Consider the following 17,880-nt stretch of genomic DNA (forward strand, 5'->3'; position numbering starts at 1 on the left):
ATTTTCTTTCAGTTTCAAGTTTTTAAATGGCCCAAATTCACAGCACTCATTACAGTAGAATTTTAACCATATAACATTTTTTAGAAAGTCGGGAAGAAGAAATGAAAATGGTGAACTTGTTCCAGCAAAGTACATCTGTCATTCAGAACAAACGGCATCTGGTCTGGGGGGGTCGCGGTCAGCGCAGTGGCGCCCCGTTGACGGGCATCGCTGGTGATTACTGGTTTGCACTGCAGGGCAAAGACCAGCTTCCTCTGCCCGTTCGGTCGGTGCAGTTTTCCTGCGTGGACACGTACACCTTGTTGTCCGCGGGCCCCGAGCTTCAGCTGCTCGAGTGTCACTTCGACACCCGCAAGGACGACATGAAGAGGTGGTGGCCCCGGCCTGGCCTGTGCTCGCGGGGCCGCGGCCGCAGCAGCGAGCTACGTGTGAACAGTGTTCACGTTCACCAGGGTCCACGCGGGAGCCGCTGCGGGGCCGTCCAGGCTCTGGGTGGGGCGGGAGGCAGGCTCGGGAGGCTGGAGCTGTGGCCCTGGTGCAGCGCGTTTCACCGGTTTCGTACGTGGGGCTGGTGCTGTCTGTGACGGGTAAACGCGTGGAATAGTCGTGCACGGCCATAGGGTTGTAGCTGTATGGACCACTGAACGCCTGTCTGGCCGCACCCAGCTCTGGCACATGCGTCCTCGCTGCCTCGCTGTCAGGATGACGTCCTGGGGTTCCTAGGGCTCCGTTTCCTTTATGAAATTGCTGTTGTGGGGTCAAGAGCTTGCATTTATTAAATCAACACTACCCTTTGGAAAAGACTGCAAACTTCTGTCTAAGTGGAAACGCAGATCATGACTGGCTGGGTGTCCCCTTACGTACGCACGACTGTTCACGTGTGACAGTGCTTTTCCTTGAGGTTTTACTAAAGGGAGAAGGAGAGTCACCTGAAGGAAAGCTCAGGGAGCCGACTCCTTATTCCTTCCGTGTTACAAATGTGATTATTAAATGGTAGGAAGACTTTTCTTGTCTTCAAGGGTTTTGAGGTAGACTCTTCAGCTGCAGCGAAGGGAGGCAGGCCGTGACCAGCTCTCATCTTCCTCCAGGCACAGACGGAGGAGCAGCGGCACGCCTGTCTTCCGGCTCGCCGTGACCGACGCGGGAGAGATCACCGGTTTATCGGCAGCGAACGGCTTTCATTCCTGTACCCTTTCTCCTGCTGTGTTTTCACAGCCTAACCGTTGTCCTGCAGAGGCGCGAGCTGAGCGGCTCCGGGCTGCGCCCTGGGAACTCGGGACGCTCACAGTCCTGGGTTAATGACACGAGTGACGGTTCATCTCAGCAGTGAGAATGGCCTCAAAGGAGAAGTAAAACAGACACAGCAGAGCACGTGATGCGCCGGGTGGTGCGGCCAAGGCGCCTGGTCCGCACAGCTGACAGGACGACGCAGGAACTCAGCGCGGTCGACAGCAGGCCGCTGCCCTGGTCGTGGGCGCCCTTCGGCTGGCTGGGCAGGTCGCCCCGCCTCACGGGGAAGGCGGCGAGAATTATAGCAGTCGCTGTTGGGTATGAAATTGATTCTAAAACTTAAAATTTTGAGTTTTTGTGGCTAACATTTTTAATTAAAAGGCATTGATTTTCATTTATTTAGATGCAAAGCTTTGATTTTCAGAAACTCTATACAATTTTAATTTATTCAAAGATCTAAGTCAAATTCTTTTGAAAAGTTTTATACTTGGAACTTCAGAAGGACTGACACAAGGTGTTAGGGGTTCTAGCATATTTTAGTTGGAAATGTGATATTTTTACGCAAAACTCTTTTGCTAAACAGAATAAAGGACGCATAGCAGAGTGTGTTCTGATTATCCTGGCCTCGAGTGAAGATGTCTGTGTGTTTTGGTGTTAGAATCAGGTTTATTACTGAACGGAGGGCTTTTTCTACTTCGTGGATTTTTATGATCGTTTTCAGGACTGTGTACTGAAGATTGGTCATTCTGGTGGTCACTTGACCCCCAGGCTCATAAACTGTCCCTCAAGTGCCCAATTTATAAAGTTCGCACCAAGTGTCATGCTGTGAGCCACGCCCCCAGCCTGCAGCCCGCCCAGGTGACGCCGGACACTTCGTGGCCTCACTGTCTAGTCTCGAGCTCAGACCAGCCCCCTGGACGGCTGTCCCGTCTCTGGACTTGGGCCGGGTGGCTCTGGACGTCTCTAGCCTCCCTGGACTGTAAGGGCAGCAACCCCACCTGCTGCTTCCGGCCAGTTGCCGGGGAGCTAGGGGAGAGCGGGGCTGTGATCAGGGCCCTGCGTGGAGCCTGGGAAGGCGGTCACTCGTCCTCTGTCTCTGCGTCCTCTGCTGTTCTGAGCGAGCGGCTGCCCCTCCCTGCTGAGCTGGGTGACAGCGTTCCCTGGCTGCGCACGCAGACCTGGTGCTGGCTGCCGGGTGGAGCAGGGCCCTGCAAGCCTTCGACCTTGACGCCGGCTGCAGCGCCGCGCTGGTGGCCGCAGCCCACTCGCGTCCTGTCCACCAGATCTGCTGGAATACAGCGAGTCGGCTCTGACGGTGCCGCCCTTTGTAAACCGTATGTCTGAGTGTTCAGCGGATACGGACGTGTGCTGCAGCCTCACGCGTGCCGTTGCTGCCATCATTCCGTTATTCTAAGCCTAATGCTTGACGTGAGAAGGTGCTTTAATACACGTTGAATGCTCTTTTTGTGCTTTTGTCTTTGATCATCTTATGGGCCCCCTTTTTGGTTTTGCTGGCAGCGCCTTTTCACCTAAAGCTTGGCGGAGGGCTCGGGAGTCTCAGGGCTGAGGGAGTGACAGTCACGTGGGTTCTGCAGGCGTAAGAAGCGGCCTGCGTGAGTCAGCAGCCTCTCTGCAGGACGCAGGTAGTCCGTCCTGACTGGGAAAAAGTGTAGAAATACCCCAGCCGCGGCTCGAAGACTGGGGAGGTGAGTTGGCGGCCGTTCTGATGAATTCACTGTCTCACAGTTTATTTCAAAAGGACATCTAGGAGACTTGTGACTGCAGCCACGGCGCTGAGTTTTGGTGTATTTGGAATGGCTTTCCAAATTAAAGGTTTCATTTATAACCACCCTTGCCTCCTTTTACTTAGCGTGTGCTGTTTTTCCCCCGCCCCTCACGTTCGGCTTTTAAAATAATGCACTTTAAGTGCTTTCCTTGAATCCCGACCCGAGCCTGTTTGCAATTACGGTGACTCATCGTTGGAGCTGGTTTTGTGCTTTCTCTTCAATCTTTCAGCAAAACTTCTGCACTTTCTATTCATCACAGATTTCCTTTGCTTTTTCGTTTTTCCCCTCAGCCTCTGTCGGATTGATCGGAGCTTTTTGGCTCTTTGTTTCCCCTGGAAAGGTGTGACCCCTGAGCGGCGTTTCTGTCCTGGCCCACTCTTCGCTGCTCAGCCCGGAGGAGCGGGCAGTGCTGTCAGCTGCCGTGCCTGCAGTCGTCCGCCTGCCTCTCTCGCGAACTAGGTCTGCGGTCTGTTCTTCTGACGCTCAGGGCCTCGCGGGTGCCCAGCGTTTCAGAGGCGAGCTCCAGATGTCTGCTGCACATGTGTTAGGTTGTTTTAGGCTGTGAGTTACGAGCCGGCTTACCCAGCCCCGGCCGGTGGAACGCCGGGCTGCGCTGGTCTTACTGTTTGTGTGGCAGTGAGTGGACCCTTGTGTGTCACGTTTCTCATGTGAAATTGTAAGTTTGTTAAGAGGACGAAATGTAAAGTGTTTAGATTGCTATCTGGTGCAGAGTTAAGACTCGATGTTTGTTCATTTTCTATTCTTTTTATTGAATTTGTACAAGCCTTCATTTCCTTTTTGTAAATGAAGACTCACTTCCAGGTTTGCGTACGTTTAAGTACAAATGCTGATGGATATACTTCACTGAATCTGTCTTGCTAGTTGGGTGCCCCTGACACGGAAGGCAGGTGGGAGTTGCCGTGAGCCGCAGGGTGTGTAAGTCACGTTTGGGGCTGCTGGTTCTGGAGGTGGACTTCAGCTCAGTTCCAATCCACGGAACGTTTGAAATCACGACCACACTTCTTCTGACGTCTGAGGGGACAGGCAAGGGTGCCGGAGGGCCCTGGGACTGGGTTGGGGGCAGGACCAGTGTCCGCATGATGCAGCATGAGCTGTGGTCACCAGGTCGTTGTCACGGACACCTGCCTAGGGTGTCCCAGGGTCTGATGATCGGAACGCTAATAACCGACCGCAGACCTCAAGCGCCATGTTAAGTTCGTCTTTCAGACCGTCTGTGGACGGGGGCTGACGGCCTGTGTGGTGGTGTCTCAGGGTCAGCCTTCGGGTCTTTCGCCGCTCGTAGTTCTGTGACTCTCAGCGGCGTTACGTGGGGGAAACACGTGTCGGTAGCTCTTGAGGTCAAAGTGCACCATTAGCGGTTATTCATATGGAAGTTTTTGTGACCAATTCTGAAATTGTTATCAATAAAGGTTTGTGTTAATTTCTTGCTTTAGATTCATTATCATTAGATGTAATCAACATAGTGTCTATTAATTCAGCCTTTAGAAACACATCTTGAGTTTTCCTCTTGCAATGGCAGGGATCATCATTTGCAACACGACCACCCCAGGCTTACAATCTTTTTGCCAACACAGCCGTTGGTGACGGGATAAGACTGTGGGACCCGAGGACCCTGCAGTAAGGCTCTTTCCACTCTCAGACTGCAGTCGGGGCGAAGCTGGGGAGAAAGTGTACAGGGCACCATTATTAAGGCTCACGATAATCCTAGCTGATCTCTTTTTCCCCCGAGTTTGACAAGGTTGTGATGAGCCTGTTTGCACTGGCCAGCCTAAGAGAAGTCTGATTTATACACAGAAAAGGGCACGTGGATTTGGAACCATAGAACAGCACGTGCCCGTCCTTCCTCTGCTCCCCATGAGGCCCGTGGCCCCTGAGCGCTGGGAACGCAAGTAACCGGGTCACTGTAGCTGTTAGCCTGCGTGAGACGTGCGTGTGCGGTGGGGTGTGTGCACATGCGTGTACACAGGAGCATGTGCAGTGGGGCCTGTGCTGTGTGTAGACACATATACACAGAGTGGTGCACACACACACATATAATTCTGTTGTTTTAATGTGTTCTGACAGTTGCATTTTGCCAGACAGGCGCTGAGTACGTGCTGTGTCTAACAGCTTCGGGAGCGCTTGTACGTCGTCGTGTGTCTGCATGTGTGTGGGCTGCTGCCACAGGGACCACGTGGGCAGTGTCTGTGTTCTCTTCGGTCACTGATCAAGTGTAAACCCCCATTTCCATCCTGTGTGACATTTATATACTCTTTACATGTAAAAAAGTTCATTTAATGTTAATTTGGTTATTTTTGTGAATTTATGATTTCAAACAGTGTTTCAACTATTTAAAAAGTTTTTTGGTGTAGAATGTGGTATTACTTTCTGGTACACAGCACAGTGGTTTGGTTCTGTGTAAACTTATGTATACATTCCTTTCCGATTCTTGTTCATTGGAGGTCACTGCAAGCCCCTGAACGTGGTTCCCTGTGCTCTGCAGCAAGGCCTTGTGATCGGTCCTGTACCCCGTAGTCGGTGTCATCTTAGCTGTTTTTAAAGATCCCCAGAATAGCCTGCTCACCGCTTAACAATCCTCACGTGTAAACTGTGCTGTCACCGTCAGTTTGTTCATTTTTGTGAAGGAAAGCAACAAGTCAGCATCTTTCTCCTAATTTGGGTTAAAAATGGAAAAAATCGCTTGATTTCCTGGTGTCCATTTTCTTCCTTGTAGGTGCGAGCACCGCTGCTTCCCTTTTGGAATTGCTTTCAGCCCTTGTGGCCGGTACGTGGCGAGTGGCGCCGAGGACACACACGTGCGTGCCGCCGGGGTGCGGTCTCCACGCGGAGGGTCTCGTTCTCGTGTGGACGGCTCGTACTGCTGCACGTGAGGACGGAAGTGGACTTCGGGGTTGACTGGGGCCGGTGTTTTAATAACAGTAACACTCGAGGTGTGACAGGCCTTCATGGGTGTTTTTTTTTTGAAGTCTGATACTTTAAATTCCAACCGCTAATCAATTAATTTCTTTATTCATTGGTTCCTCGTTGCACAAATTGCCTATGACTGTGTTTTGTCCTGATTTCCTGCGGCTCTGGTGACAAGTCACCTCAACCTGGCAGATTAAATCAACAGAAATTGCCTCTCTCCTGCTTCTGGAGGCCGGAAGTCCGAGGTCGAGGTGCTGGCAGGGCCGACTCGCCTGGAGGCCCGGAGGGAGGCTCTGTCCCGCGCCTCCTCCGCTCCTGGTGGTGCCTGTCTGTCCCCAGCGGCCTCTGCCTCCGTCCGCACACACCGCCCTCCCTATGCATCTGCTCTGTGTGCTCAGACCCTCTCCTTTGTCACGTAAGGCCGCAGTCGCTGGACGCCCTGCACCCGCGCTGACTGCATGACACTTAGTGACCTCTGCGAGGTCCTGCTTCCAGATGGGGTCACATTCACAGGCCCTGGGGGCAGGGCGTGGCCGTTTCATCTTGGAGGACACAGCTCAACTCACTGCTGGTCTATACAGGTCACCTAAACAAGATGATGTGAAAAAGTTCCCCAAAAGGTCACGGAAATCATAATGTTTATTTGGAAAAAATTACAGTTTAACTGAGAATCAGACTTTTTCCTAAAATTTTTTTTCTTATTTCATCTAACTGGTGAGAATGGAATTTAAGAATATTAAAAACTGTTTTGTGGGACTTTTAAATAGGAAAAGTGATTCTAGTTTTAAAAGTGCTCCATTGACGTCTGTGTCATCCGTTACGACAGAAAATTGAGTTCGTCTCTAAGTGAGGTAGTTTGAGTGTGAGAGATGTTCGCTTTAAAGGCTTGAGCACGACTTACGTATTACCTAAGGATTTCATGGAATAACCTGAGTGTGGATCTGTTCTTTCAGGAGCCAAATACAGCCACTGTGTACATTGAATTTTCTTGAAATTTTTGATCACTATTTTCTTTTATGCAACATATATGTGAGTGCAGCTGAGAAATATAATTGAAGTTAAGAATATAAACACAGAAACATTGAAAGTAGAAATGTGGGAAATTAAGCTGATATGAGGAAGACTTTCTCAGTGTAAAGCAGACTTTAAGGCTTAAAGCATTACTGTAGATAATGAGTGACATTTAATGGTGATGATGATGCCAATCTCTATTAGAAATGTCTTAATTCTAAATCTGTATGCATCTAATAACATAGCTTCAAGAAATATAAAGCAAAAGTAGTATAAACTCTAAAAAGAAAAAGAAACACCCTCGGTCATGATGGAGGAGTTTAACAGGCTTCCTTTAGTGGCTGAAGAGCAAATCATTGCTGGTAGTGATGCTTTTCTGCTTAAAACATCCAACATCACGTGGATGGCAGACCACGTATCTTTTGTGCAGAAGAACCTGCACAGTGTCTCCAGCTTGCCCCTGTTTCTTCTATGTGTCCTATATTCTGTTCCACGGTGTCAAGCCACCTCTAGACGTGTGCTTCTTATAACATAAAAAGATGAGGGGGAACCAAAAACGCTCTTGCTGACAATGAGACCACACCAGAAAAATGTGTTTTCTAGGTGGATGAAAACTAACAGTATATTTGCAAATGAGCTGAAGGAAATTAAGGAAACTCATATCCTTTACTTTTAACAAAGAAGGTAAAGCAGAAACAGGAAAGTTCAGTGTTCATGGGATTCGGGGATGATTCAATGTCAAGAAATCCATTAGTGAATTCATGTTATTAATAAGGGTAAAAGAATTGTGCGACCATCTTCATATATGCAGAAAACCATTTCAACAAAATTCCACATTCAGTTCTGATAAAACAGCCACTAAAAGAGGAGTCTTGATGCTTCCTTCAAATGATGAAATGCTTCTCTTGGCACAAATGCCAGCATCTGACGGGAAGACGTGAGAGGACTTCCGTGGCTGGGAAGGGAGGAAGAAGGCACGTTAGTCTCACTCAGATTTTAGAGCACTGGGGGCACTTACCTACAGAATCAGGCAAGGGAGCTGTGTTAGAGGGATAGCTGGGATCGTCTTTAGTCACAGGCGGTAAGATTGCGTATCTGGAAACCCCAAGCGAATTAATGGCCATTGTGAACAAGACAATAATTCAGCAAAGTGTTAATAGTAGGATTTCAGTTCATATGCAGAATTCACTGGTCTTTATATATAAAAATAATGACCTGTGAGGAGATACAGTTCTTGAAGAGAAGAAGCCATCAGAAGAGGCTTAAAGAGGATAAGATATTTAAGCATAAATGTGGCAAGAACTCTGCAAAATGTATATAAAGAAAACTTAGTTTTCTCCCAGAAATGTGGACTTGAACGATATAATCGCATCTTGTTCTTGGGGAGGAAGATTCTGTCTCGTGACGAAGCCGGTTGTCTGTAAGTAACATGTGAAGTCCACACGGCCCCAGGGAAACCGCCCACAGGTCTCCCTGCAGCTAGACAGTGTCATTTGTGAAGTTGTTTGGGAGAATAAGCAAGTGACAGCTGCTGAGACACCCTGGAAGGAAGAGCACCGTGGGGGGGATGTGCTTTACCAGTGATTGAAGGTGCTGGAAAGACTCTAACATTTGAAACTGGTGCACAAACGCGAAGACAGGCGCATGCCTCCCCGTCCGGCCACTGAAGACGCTTGGAAGCACTGATGTTTCAGCAACAGCCCTCGGCATCCTCTGTGTGGCCTCTAAATGCTGTTCCCTGTGGTGGGAGCCTGGGTTCCCGGGTGCGGAGCTGGTTGCAGCTCTGTTGCTGAGATCTTACAGATGAGCCAGGAACACGGTGTGACCAGACAGAAGGGGGAATTGAAGAGTGGTGGACCCAGCGAGGCCTCAGGAGGCAACACCAGAGGCCGGAGAAGTCTCGGCTGAGCAAAGGAGTGATGACTGTAAGCGATATTAAATGATTGTGCATCTGAACTCTCATGACTTTTAAGTGCCATTCCCCCCAAAAGAGACAACTGAAACAAAAACAGACATAAAACAGAACTCACTGGCCCCTGCCGGGAATGGCTCGGGCACCGGGTCCTTGCTCAGAAGTTTGCCCTTAAAGGGGAAGGAGTAAGCACTTGTTTGCCTGTCCTGTTTGGACAATATTTCAAGTTAACCAAATGCTGTGTTTGCAGAGGCACGGTTCTGCTTGAGGGATGAGCTCCGGACAAGGGCGATGAATTGCCGAATTAGAAAATCACCCTCTTGGAGGCTCAAGTAAAGTGACTGATCTTAGCCAGTGTCATCAGTAGATGACACTGCCTGATGATGACCCATGACCCCAGGCAGCTTGGATGGACATCTGTCCAAAGAAGACGTGCAGATGGCCAACAGACACGTGAGAAGATGCTCAACTCATCATCAGGGAAACGCAAACCAAACCCACGTGCGATGTCCCCTCACACCTGTCGGGATGGCCGTCATCAAAAAGACAGAAGGAGCAAGTGTTGGTGAGGCTGTGGAGAAACCGGAGCCCTCGTGCACTGCTGGTGGGGGTGCGACAGGGTGCAGCCGTTGCGAGAAACAGTGTAGCGGTTCCTCAGAAAGTTAAAAACAGAACCGCAGTGTGGCCCAGCAGCCCCAGTCCTGGGCATTCTTCCAGAAGGACTGAAACCAGGATCTTACAGACCCCGCACAGCAGCCGAGATGAGGAAACGCTCAGCGCTTGCTGGCGGCTGAGTGGATAAGACGACGTGCGGGTACGTGTAACGGAAGGTCACTCAGACACAAAAAGGAGGGAAGTCCTGCGATGTGGGACGACGTGGCTGAACAAGGTGCTCAGCACAACGAGCAGTCACAGAGGACAGGCACTCTTGGCCCCGCTTATCTGAGGAATCGAGAACAGTCAGACTCTTAGAGGCAGAGAGTGGAATGGAGGGGGCCACAGCGAGGGGAGGGGGTAGTGGAGGGTGTGGAGGTTAGGGCTGCAGGTGAGGAGGTCTGGGGACCTGCTGTGCAGCGGTGCCTGTGGTAGGCAGGCCTGCATTGAGCGCGGACACCTTTCTTAAGGGGGCGAGCTTCTGTCAGATGTTGTTCAATTAAAAACAATGGATGGGAAGTTCTCCCCGGGAGCATCGTGCTGTCGCAACCTGAACCGTCTGGTCGGGCGTAGTGTCAGCCAGGGGGAACAGCCCAGACGTCACGTGAGGCCCTCTTGAGGTGAACACCATGTTAGTCTTCGCTGCAGACGGTCCCGTGAGGCCAGCTGAGCCTGAGCCTGATCCTGAGCCTTTGCAGGTAACGTCTGGCTTGGTGGCAAGCGCACGGGTCGTGAAGAGGCTGAGAGGCACCCCACGGAGGCGGACGGACAGGCCCTGAGCGGGGAACGCCCTTCAGGAGCCGGTCAGGCTGCTCAGCGAGTCTGTGCCGGCTCCAGAACAACAGTGAGACAGAGACAGAAAGGCGACGTGCATGTCTTGTTTGGGTCCCGGTTTCCCCCAGTAGCTGTGAAAGACGAGTGAGGGCGCTGGGAGCGGACATCAGGCCTGCGTTGCTGTCTCAGCTGGGTGTGGAACGGCCGTGCGGTTGTGTGTGGAGTGGCTGCAGTTAGGGACGCTGACAAAACACGCAGGACGGCGTCCTTGTGAATTGCTGCAAACCACGTCCTCTTTCTTCAACCCCAAACACCAAAAGAAAAGGAAAAGCCATGGTGGTTGGAGCAAGTGCAGCCGAGTCTCGACAACGTTGTGTTTGGGTGTGTGTATGAATTCGCTGTGTAATCTCTGTACTTCTCTGTCTGACATTTTTCCAAGTAAGAATCCAGGTGCAGACATTGGAGGCAGCGCTGGACGCGGGTGAGCTTGAACCCCGCGCCGCGGGAGGCCGTTCTGTGGCGCGCGTCCTGGCTGAGGGCTGCGCGCGCGCCGGGCTCCCCTGGTCCCCCCGATCCCCCTGGTCCCGGGGCATCACGGGCTGTCCACCTGCCATGTTGCAGCTGTGGCGCTGCTGCCCACCGCGGGGGCGCGGTGCAGTCACGCCGTGTGTGGCTGCACTTGAGGAATCGTGCTTGTGTCTGGCTGCACAGGAAGCCATTATCACACTGTGGTTTCACAGGATGGCGCCACAGCTGCGGGGGACGGGAGCTGCCCCTGGTCAGGTCCCTCTGCCCTGATGCTTCTCTCTACAATCGCATTTCCAAAGAAATCAAAACGTGTGCATGAAGTAATGAATCCTCAGATAAGTAGTTCTGTGTTTGATCACGGGCCCAAAGATGCTGAGAAGACCAGGTTGTTGTTTGGAACAAAGTTGACAAAGGCTTGTTTCAGATGACTAAGGCTGCGCCTCCCCTGGGTGTGTGACCCCGGTGGCGAGACCAGTGCGCCAGTCCGGTGACCCACTGTGCTCCGTCTGCAGCAGGAGGTGGCAGGGGACCGGCAGAGCTTGTCACTCTGTTTGCCACAGTTTCTGCTGCCAGACCTTGCTGGAGGTGGACAGAGACTGAGGGCCTGCCTCCCACCTGGCGGGAGGCCCCGGTGCACCGTCGCCAGCGTCTCGCCCCGGGGTCTCCGCTTCCTGCCTGCGTGGGCAGTGCTGCTGTCTCAGTGCACTCTTCAGTCAGGCTCTGATTAAACCTTGGACATCTTGGTCTTCTGAGAAGAGTTTTTCTTTTTCATAAAAAGTCAATGATCTGAAGCAATGTGCACAGTTTGGAGAAGTGTCATCTCTGGAAGTATTTTAAAAGGGAGAGTAAGTGACCGTGATGTGCCGGTCGATTCCCCCGTGGACGAGATCAGCACTGTCGGAAACTTTGAGTGCCAGGAGGTGACTTCTGTGTGCAGCTCCCCACCCTTTCCTCTCGGGGGACGACTCGGGGAGGGAGTGTGCGGGACACGCGTTAGATCTGTGGGACGGAAAGTGAGAGGAACTTCAAGTTCGCAGATACGGTTCAACAAAATCACAAAACAGTCGTCATGAGCTGGTCTAGGCCTGTTTGTGAAACAGTCATCTTTTTCAGTGGTACATTCAGTCCTTTACGATTTTTGTGAAAATATTTTCGAGCAAACATTGTTCCAGCACCGTGTGCTTGGTGCCACGGCCTCATCTTTGGCCTGAAAAAATAATGCTTCCTTTTTCTCACTCCTTTTCTCAGGACTTACTAACTTAGCTTTGGGGTAACATGTACTCTGTGTTGGTTTCCTTTCAAGTTTCCTTTGCTTCTCAGTACATTTCAGCCAAAGCTGCTTGCTTGTTGATGGGGAGAAGTTGCCTCATGAATGAAGTGACATTATCACCGCAATTCAAACATTTTGTTCTTCCCATGGGTTGTAAGCAGGTAGAGGCATATGCAGAATTCTTTTAATTTTTCTACCACCTTGTCTTTCTGGACTGATTGTTGCCGCTGTCGACAAGAGCTTGTCTAATGAAGTATCTCTGATACTTGGGCTGCACACTGCTGTTTTCATGTTCAGTTTGTTGTGACCAGAAAGATGCCTTTGACTCATGAACCTTCTGGGTGAAAAGGTAAGTTTCATTTCCAGCCGTTTGCGTATAGGACGCAGAAGCCTGTTTCCTCAGTAGCTCTTGCCTGGACTCTGTCACAATATCGTGGTGGCCTTCTCTGTGTATTTTGAGATTTTATGCAAGTACAGGCCACTGTTCGTTTCCATGCAGAATTAGGTGAAAACTAAGGAGTCTCAGGACGGACTTTTCAACAAGAGATGATTATATAATAGAAGCTGATTAAAGCAAGAGTAGAAACTCAGACCTCAAAGCCTGCCTTCTGACTTTCGGAGTTGCTTTTCTCTGCCTTTTAAGGGAGGTTCTGGGGATTGAAGCTGGGACCTCGCACACGTGTCCCCTAGCCATCGTCCATCTGCACTTTTCTTGCTCCTGGTCCTCCGGGGAGGAAGGAGGGAGGAGCTCTGTCCCCCCTAAAATTCATGTGTACCCCCCCGAGTCAGTGCAAACTGGCAGGGGTGGTTTTGAGGCATCTGTGTGACCAGAGGGACCCGGGAGTCCTCAGGAACGGCGTGGTCACTGGCAGCCTCCTGGAATGGAAAGAAGTTTGAGTCAGAACAGCCCGTTCAGAACCTCAGTCTGGACCCCTGGACCCCTGGTGACCGTGCTAGCAGCTTGCTCCCTCCGTGTCCTGGTTTCCTCAGAAGAACGTGGGACATCCGTGATTCACCGGCGGTTATGATTTACGTAACAGCTCAGGTGTTTTGCAGACGGTGATGTGGCGCAGGTGTGGGCACTCCAGCCCGTGGCTCTTAGTGTGGGGTCCCTGGGCCATGGCACCCGTCCCTCTGGGAACCCGTGAGAAATGCTTGGTCTCAGGTCCCTTCGGAGCCAACCCCAGGAGCTTCTGGGGAACTTTCAGGTTAAGTGAACGGATTCTTTTCAGATAAACGCCTGTCTGGGCCGGAGGGCGAAAGGCAACGTTATTTCTCCACTTTACTTCAAAATATGTAAAACATCTATTTGCAGACTTTATTTCAAAACCACTGTCTAGCCAATGGCAGAATCACCTGGAAGGTCTGAATCTGAAGGACTCACGGGCACCTGAGGTTGTGGGGAACGGGGGCAGCTCTGCGGTCTCCCCACTGCGATGGGCCACCTCTCCCAGGAGAGCTGGCGGTGCTTGTTGGCGCCTTCGTTGCCTCATAATCAGAACGGCTCTCCCGTCTCTTACGTGGCGTCGGGGCCAGAGTTTGTCCCTAGATGAAGCATTAGATGGCGAATCTGCACACATTTCTCTTTGTGGAATAATGCCGTCAGAGAGGAATGTGCGTTTTATTTTTCATTTTATCAGCAGCTGTGAAAACACTCTAAACATTTGAATCGCTCAAATCCTAGCTGATTAGTAGGAAGCAAAGTGCAAATGGCTCACTCTCGAGTTTATGGAAAAGGACAATGAAACATACTTTATCCACCCAAGTTGGGACTTCCAGGTGAGGTTGGACACGAGGTCTGCACTCCTTCCTTAAGATCAGTCCTCAGCCACGAGCCTGTGTCTGAAGCTGCTCCGAGGAGGCTCATGGGGAAAACAAAGTGTGGCGTGGATCATCAGGATGACACGCTTCCTAGAGGGGAACGCGCGTTTCCTGATTTCTCTGCGGCCTGGTGGGCGCTGTGCCCGCCGCCCGGCTGCTGCTCTGACCACATTGGCCAGAGGACCTTCTGCTCCGTGCGACTCCTTGCTGGTGGCCGGCTGCCCCGTACAGAAGTGCGTGCATTCTGTCTTCCAGGCGTACGTGTACGAGACGGGCTGCAGCACCTTCTCCTGCAGACTCGCAGGAAACTCAGACACGGTCACCGCTCTGGCCTTAGGCCCGTCCGCCGCCCAGGTATGGCCCCGGCTCAGGGAGCCTGACGCAGAGCTTCTGTCTCCGCCACCCTGCGTGTTGGTGAGGTTTGATGATCTTTGAGGCTGCGGGCCAGCTCTCCATGAGAGCCGGGGGTGGAGCTGAGAAATGAGCCCTCCCGGGGACAGGGAACCAGAGCGTGTCCTGCGATGGCAGCATCATTGCTCGGCCGGTGCACATCTGCTGGACTGCCCCGCAGGAGAGCAAGGGGTGCCCGTGGGGTCTGCTACACAGCATGCCTTCCACTTGTGCTGAGTGTTAGAGAAACGGATCAGCGAGGCTGTGATGTCACAGTGCCCCTGGGCGTCGCTCGGCCTCCTTGTCTCCGCCCGGTGCACCCCGACCCTGACCGGCGTGTCGGTCCTCTGCTGCGGGGCACGTGGGTCGGCGTTTCCTCCCCTGGTGCTGAGCTGTGCACTCTGCGTCCCTTGTCCCCGGATGAGGCCACGCTGCGTGGACCGCAGTGTGCCTGCCTTTCTTAATCACTAGTACGTGCTGCTGTTAGCTAACTTAAATCTTTTTAGTGTGTTTCTTGAAATTGTTGCATTCCTCTTTGGAGCCTTGACTGACACACGGGCAGTAGCACTGAAGCGTGGTTGTGACTGACAGCCGGAGAGGAGAGCCAGCTCAGGAGGCCAGGCAGGTGCGTGCGGGGCGCTGGGTGCCGGACGTGCAGGTGAAACACTGAAAATTCAGTACCGGCTTCAAGGTATCTTTTAGCAGAGCTGAACTGAGGGACGTTTTCAGTACTTGAAAATTTTCAGTTAGAGAAAGTGTGTAGGTCTCCCTGCCACTGCGGTTCCCTTAGTGAATAAAGGGGGGCTGAGCCAGGGAGGGAGGCCGGGGAGTGGGCGGCTCCTGCAGCCCCTCACCCCGGAGGCTGAGAAGCCACTCAGGCCTGAACGAGCGCTGCCGCTCCCGGCTGTTCTGTGAAACTTGGCAGTTTTAGGGACGATGATCAGAGAACCTAGTGCTAACTGTCTCTGTAACTAGGGGTTTCTAACAAAAAACCCCATTCTTCCAGAGTTCTGTGCTCAGTCTGGTCGCATCAGCAGGGTCCCCGTGGAGCAGCAGCACGCCTTCAGCGGCAGGCGCGCCGTGCGGCCAGGGCCTTGCTTTCTGGCGCTGTGTTTCCTGACCTTAGGGGAGCCCAGCGTCCTCGTGCTTCCCTTGTAGAGCAGAGGGCTCTGCCTTGTGGAATCTCTGTGCGCCTGGCACTAACGGTTAAAATTGTGCCCATAGAGTGAAATACCAGACTCAAGCTTTGGTTTTAAAACATCTGTTAAATCATCCGTCCAACAATGATTTGACATTTCTGCTTGTAGAAGACGACCCCTCTGAGTTAATCCAGGCGTATTAACATCTCAGACGCACGTTCAAGCACAGGGGACCGAGGAGGTGGTTCACGTTACACTGTGAGGTTTCTGCATCTTGGGTTGATGATACCTCCCAGGAGGGCAGGATGGTAAAGGCGTGCAAGGACTGGGTTTGCAGTGGCCAGGGGAGGCCAGCAAGTCAGACCGCAGGTGTGGCACCCCGGGGGCGGTTACACTTAGCAGATTCGCGGGTCTGGGACGTGGGTCTGGGACTCTGAGTCGGCAGATTCAGTTCTACAGCCGCTGCCCTCCCCCTCGCTCCTCCCCTTGCCCCTCCCCCTTCTTTCCTGTTATTTTCCTTCATCTTGTGAATCTCAGGAGACTCCCTGGGTTTGAGCACATCTTGTAGAGATAAGCCGTTGTCTTCAAGCCCTCGTGTTCCTGGTTGTGTGGTCGACCCCGACCCCTCCACGGTGGCCGGTGGTGTTGGGTCCTGCCCCAGGCTGTGTGTGGGGGCCCCCCCGCCCCATCCCGCACACCTGCTGCGTGCTGGGGGAGGGCCGTGCTCTGCAGGCTCAAGACCTCACTTAAGTGAGTGGTCATGAAAATCAGCAAAGCAGGTGCTGGTGTCTGCGTTTCACAATGAGGGAGCTGGCACGGAGCTGACGCGACTGACTTCAGAGCTGGTTCAAAGTGGCCGGCGTGGTGCTGACTTGATTCCAAGGACTTATCGTAACTTTGGGAAGGTAGGGGACAGGTTCCATGACTAAATTTTAAAAAACAAATTTTAATTGAAAAAGGTGTTACCCCTTCAAAAATGGCAGTTTTGAGCCCCTCAGACCAAGCCGCTAGACATGGTTCAGCTCTGGTTTTCATCATTGATTCTGCTCAGTCGTCAAAGCAAGGCTCAGAAGCCCTTTGGAAGAAGGTTACATTTACGAATGAAATTATTCTAATAACACACGTGGCTGAGAGAAGGGCTCTGCAGGTTAAGGCGGCACACTGGCAGCAGGGCCTCCACAGAGTGGCTCAGACCCGGGGGCTGTGAGGACGCGGGCGCCGTCCTGCCGGGAGCACCGCTGCTCACGCTGGGCCGGGCCAGGTGGGCCCCAGAGGGCGTGCTGTCAGCTCTGGGCTCCTGGACACACAGAGGGCACTGGTGTCTTTGTCTAAGGACATGTCTGCTTAGATATTTAGCTGTTGAGGTGGGAACACAAATTTAAGTGCCTCCGTCATCCATTTATCCTGGCTGAGATTATAGCCAAGCACGACTGGCATTTCCAGCAGAAGGATGTGTGGTCTTCAAACGAGAGACACAGAGGAAGACACAGGACCATGGTGTTGACGGCTGGGTGCCTGAGTTTGCGCGTGTGGGCTGAGGTGGGGGACCTGCTGCCCCCGTGAGAAGTTTAGGAGAAAGATTAGGAATCTGCAGGTTAGCCATGGAGGAGAGCTCCCCACGTGAGGGCAGAAGAGGCGGGACTCGCTGGAAAGAGCCCCCCAGCTAGAGCTTTGCTCACGTCATCAGATTTACCACCAATGTCACAATCGTCAGGCCTGCCTGGTGTCACTCAGAATACACAGTGAAATAACGGTGTTGATGTAAGACACAAAACCTCGTTCTCACCGGTGGGGGGTGTCTGGGTGTTCAGTGGGTGTTTATTTTCCATTTTCCGTGTCTGTGTCACGTAGGACTTACTTGGAAGAGTCTGCCATGTTCTCCCCAGAGTCACTGGGTTGCCTTTAACCGTGTCACCGCGGTGACCCGAGAGCACAGAGTGGGAACGTGGGCGATCTCGAGTCGTCTGGGTGAAGAAGGAGGCGCAGAGGAAGGTGGCCATGGATGGCGTCCACGGCGTGGCTCAGGCCCCGCCGTACCGTCCTGATGGGAGGAGCAGGAGTGGTGACGCCCAGTGCGCGGGCACTGGGACGGCTGCGCTCCCTCCGTGGGTCGTTGGCGCCTGGGGAAGGCGGGGCAGAAGCAAAGACATGGGAACTCGGAACCTCTTACTTTGCGTTGAGACCGTGGTGTGTGTGTGGACGTCTGAACTGTCAGCTGTGTGTGGGCACCTGAGCTGTTCTGGGTGCTGAAGTGATATTTTGATGTGCATCTTTGAGGGAACAATATCTTCTGTCTGGATTTATTTTCCCAAGACAGATGATTCGGTTGTGAGAAGTTTCTGAGTAAAACGCAGGAGACTTTGAGAGGATCTCTGCTCCGACCGCTGACACGGTCACTGTCTGGCTGAGGCCGTTGTCAGGAAGCAGAGCCCCGCG

At 52.4% G+C, this 17,880-nt stretch overlaps 1 protein-coding gene across 1 annotated transcript in view; it reads left to right on the forward strand.

Annotated features, from left to right (window-relative positions):
• The window catches only part of WDR27 (WD repeat domain 27), a 56,120-nt gene extending 40,196 nt beyond the window's left edge, over positions 1-15,924 (forward strand). The window contains 6 exon segments of the mRNA XM_064487107.1: positions 80-370; positions 1,089-1,186; positions 2,407-2,528; positions 4,558-4,655; positions 5,725-5,833; positions 14,171-15,924. Of these exon segments, the coding sequence (XP_064343177.1) occupies positions 80-370; positions 1,089-1,186; positions 2,407-2,528; positions 4,558-4,655; positions 5,725-5,833; positions 14,171-14,350 (898 nt within the window). The 3' untranslated portion in view covers positions 14,351-15,924.
• The last annotated feature ends 1,956 nt before the right edge of the window (positions 15,925-17,880 follow it).

Source organism: Camelus dromedarius, chromosome 6 (genome assembly GCF_036321535.1).
Source record: "Camelus dromedarius isolate mCamDro1 chromosome 6, mCamDro1.pat, whole genome shotgun sequence".
Taxonomy (NCBI): Eukaryota; Metazoa; Chordata; class Mammalia; order Artiodactyla; family Camelidae; genus Camelus; species Camelus dromedarius.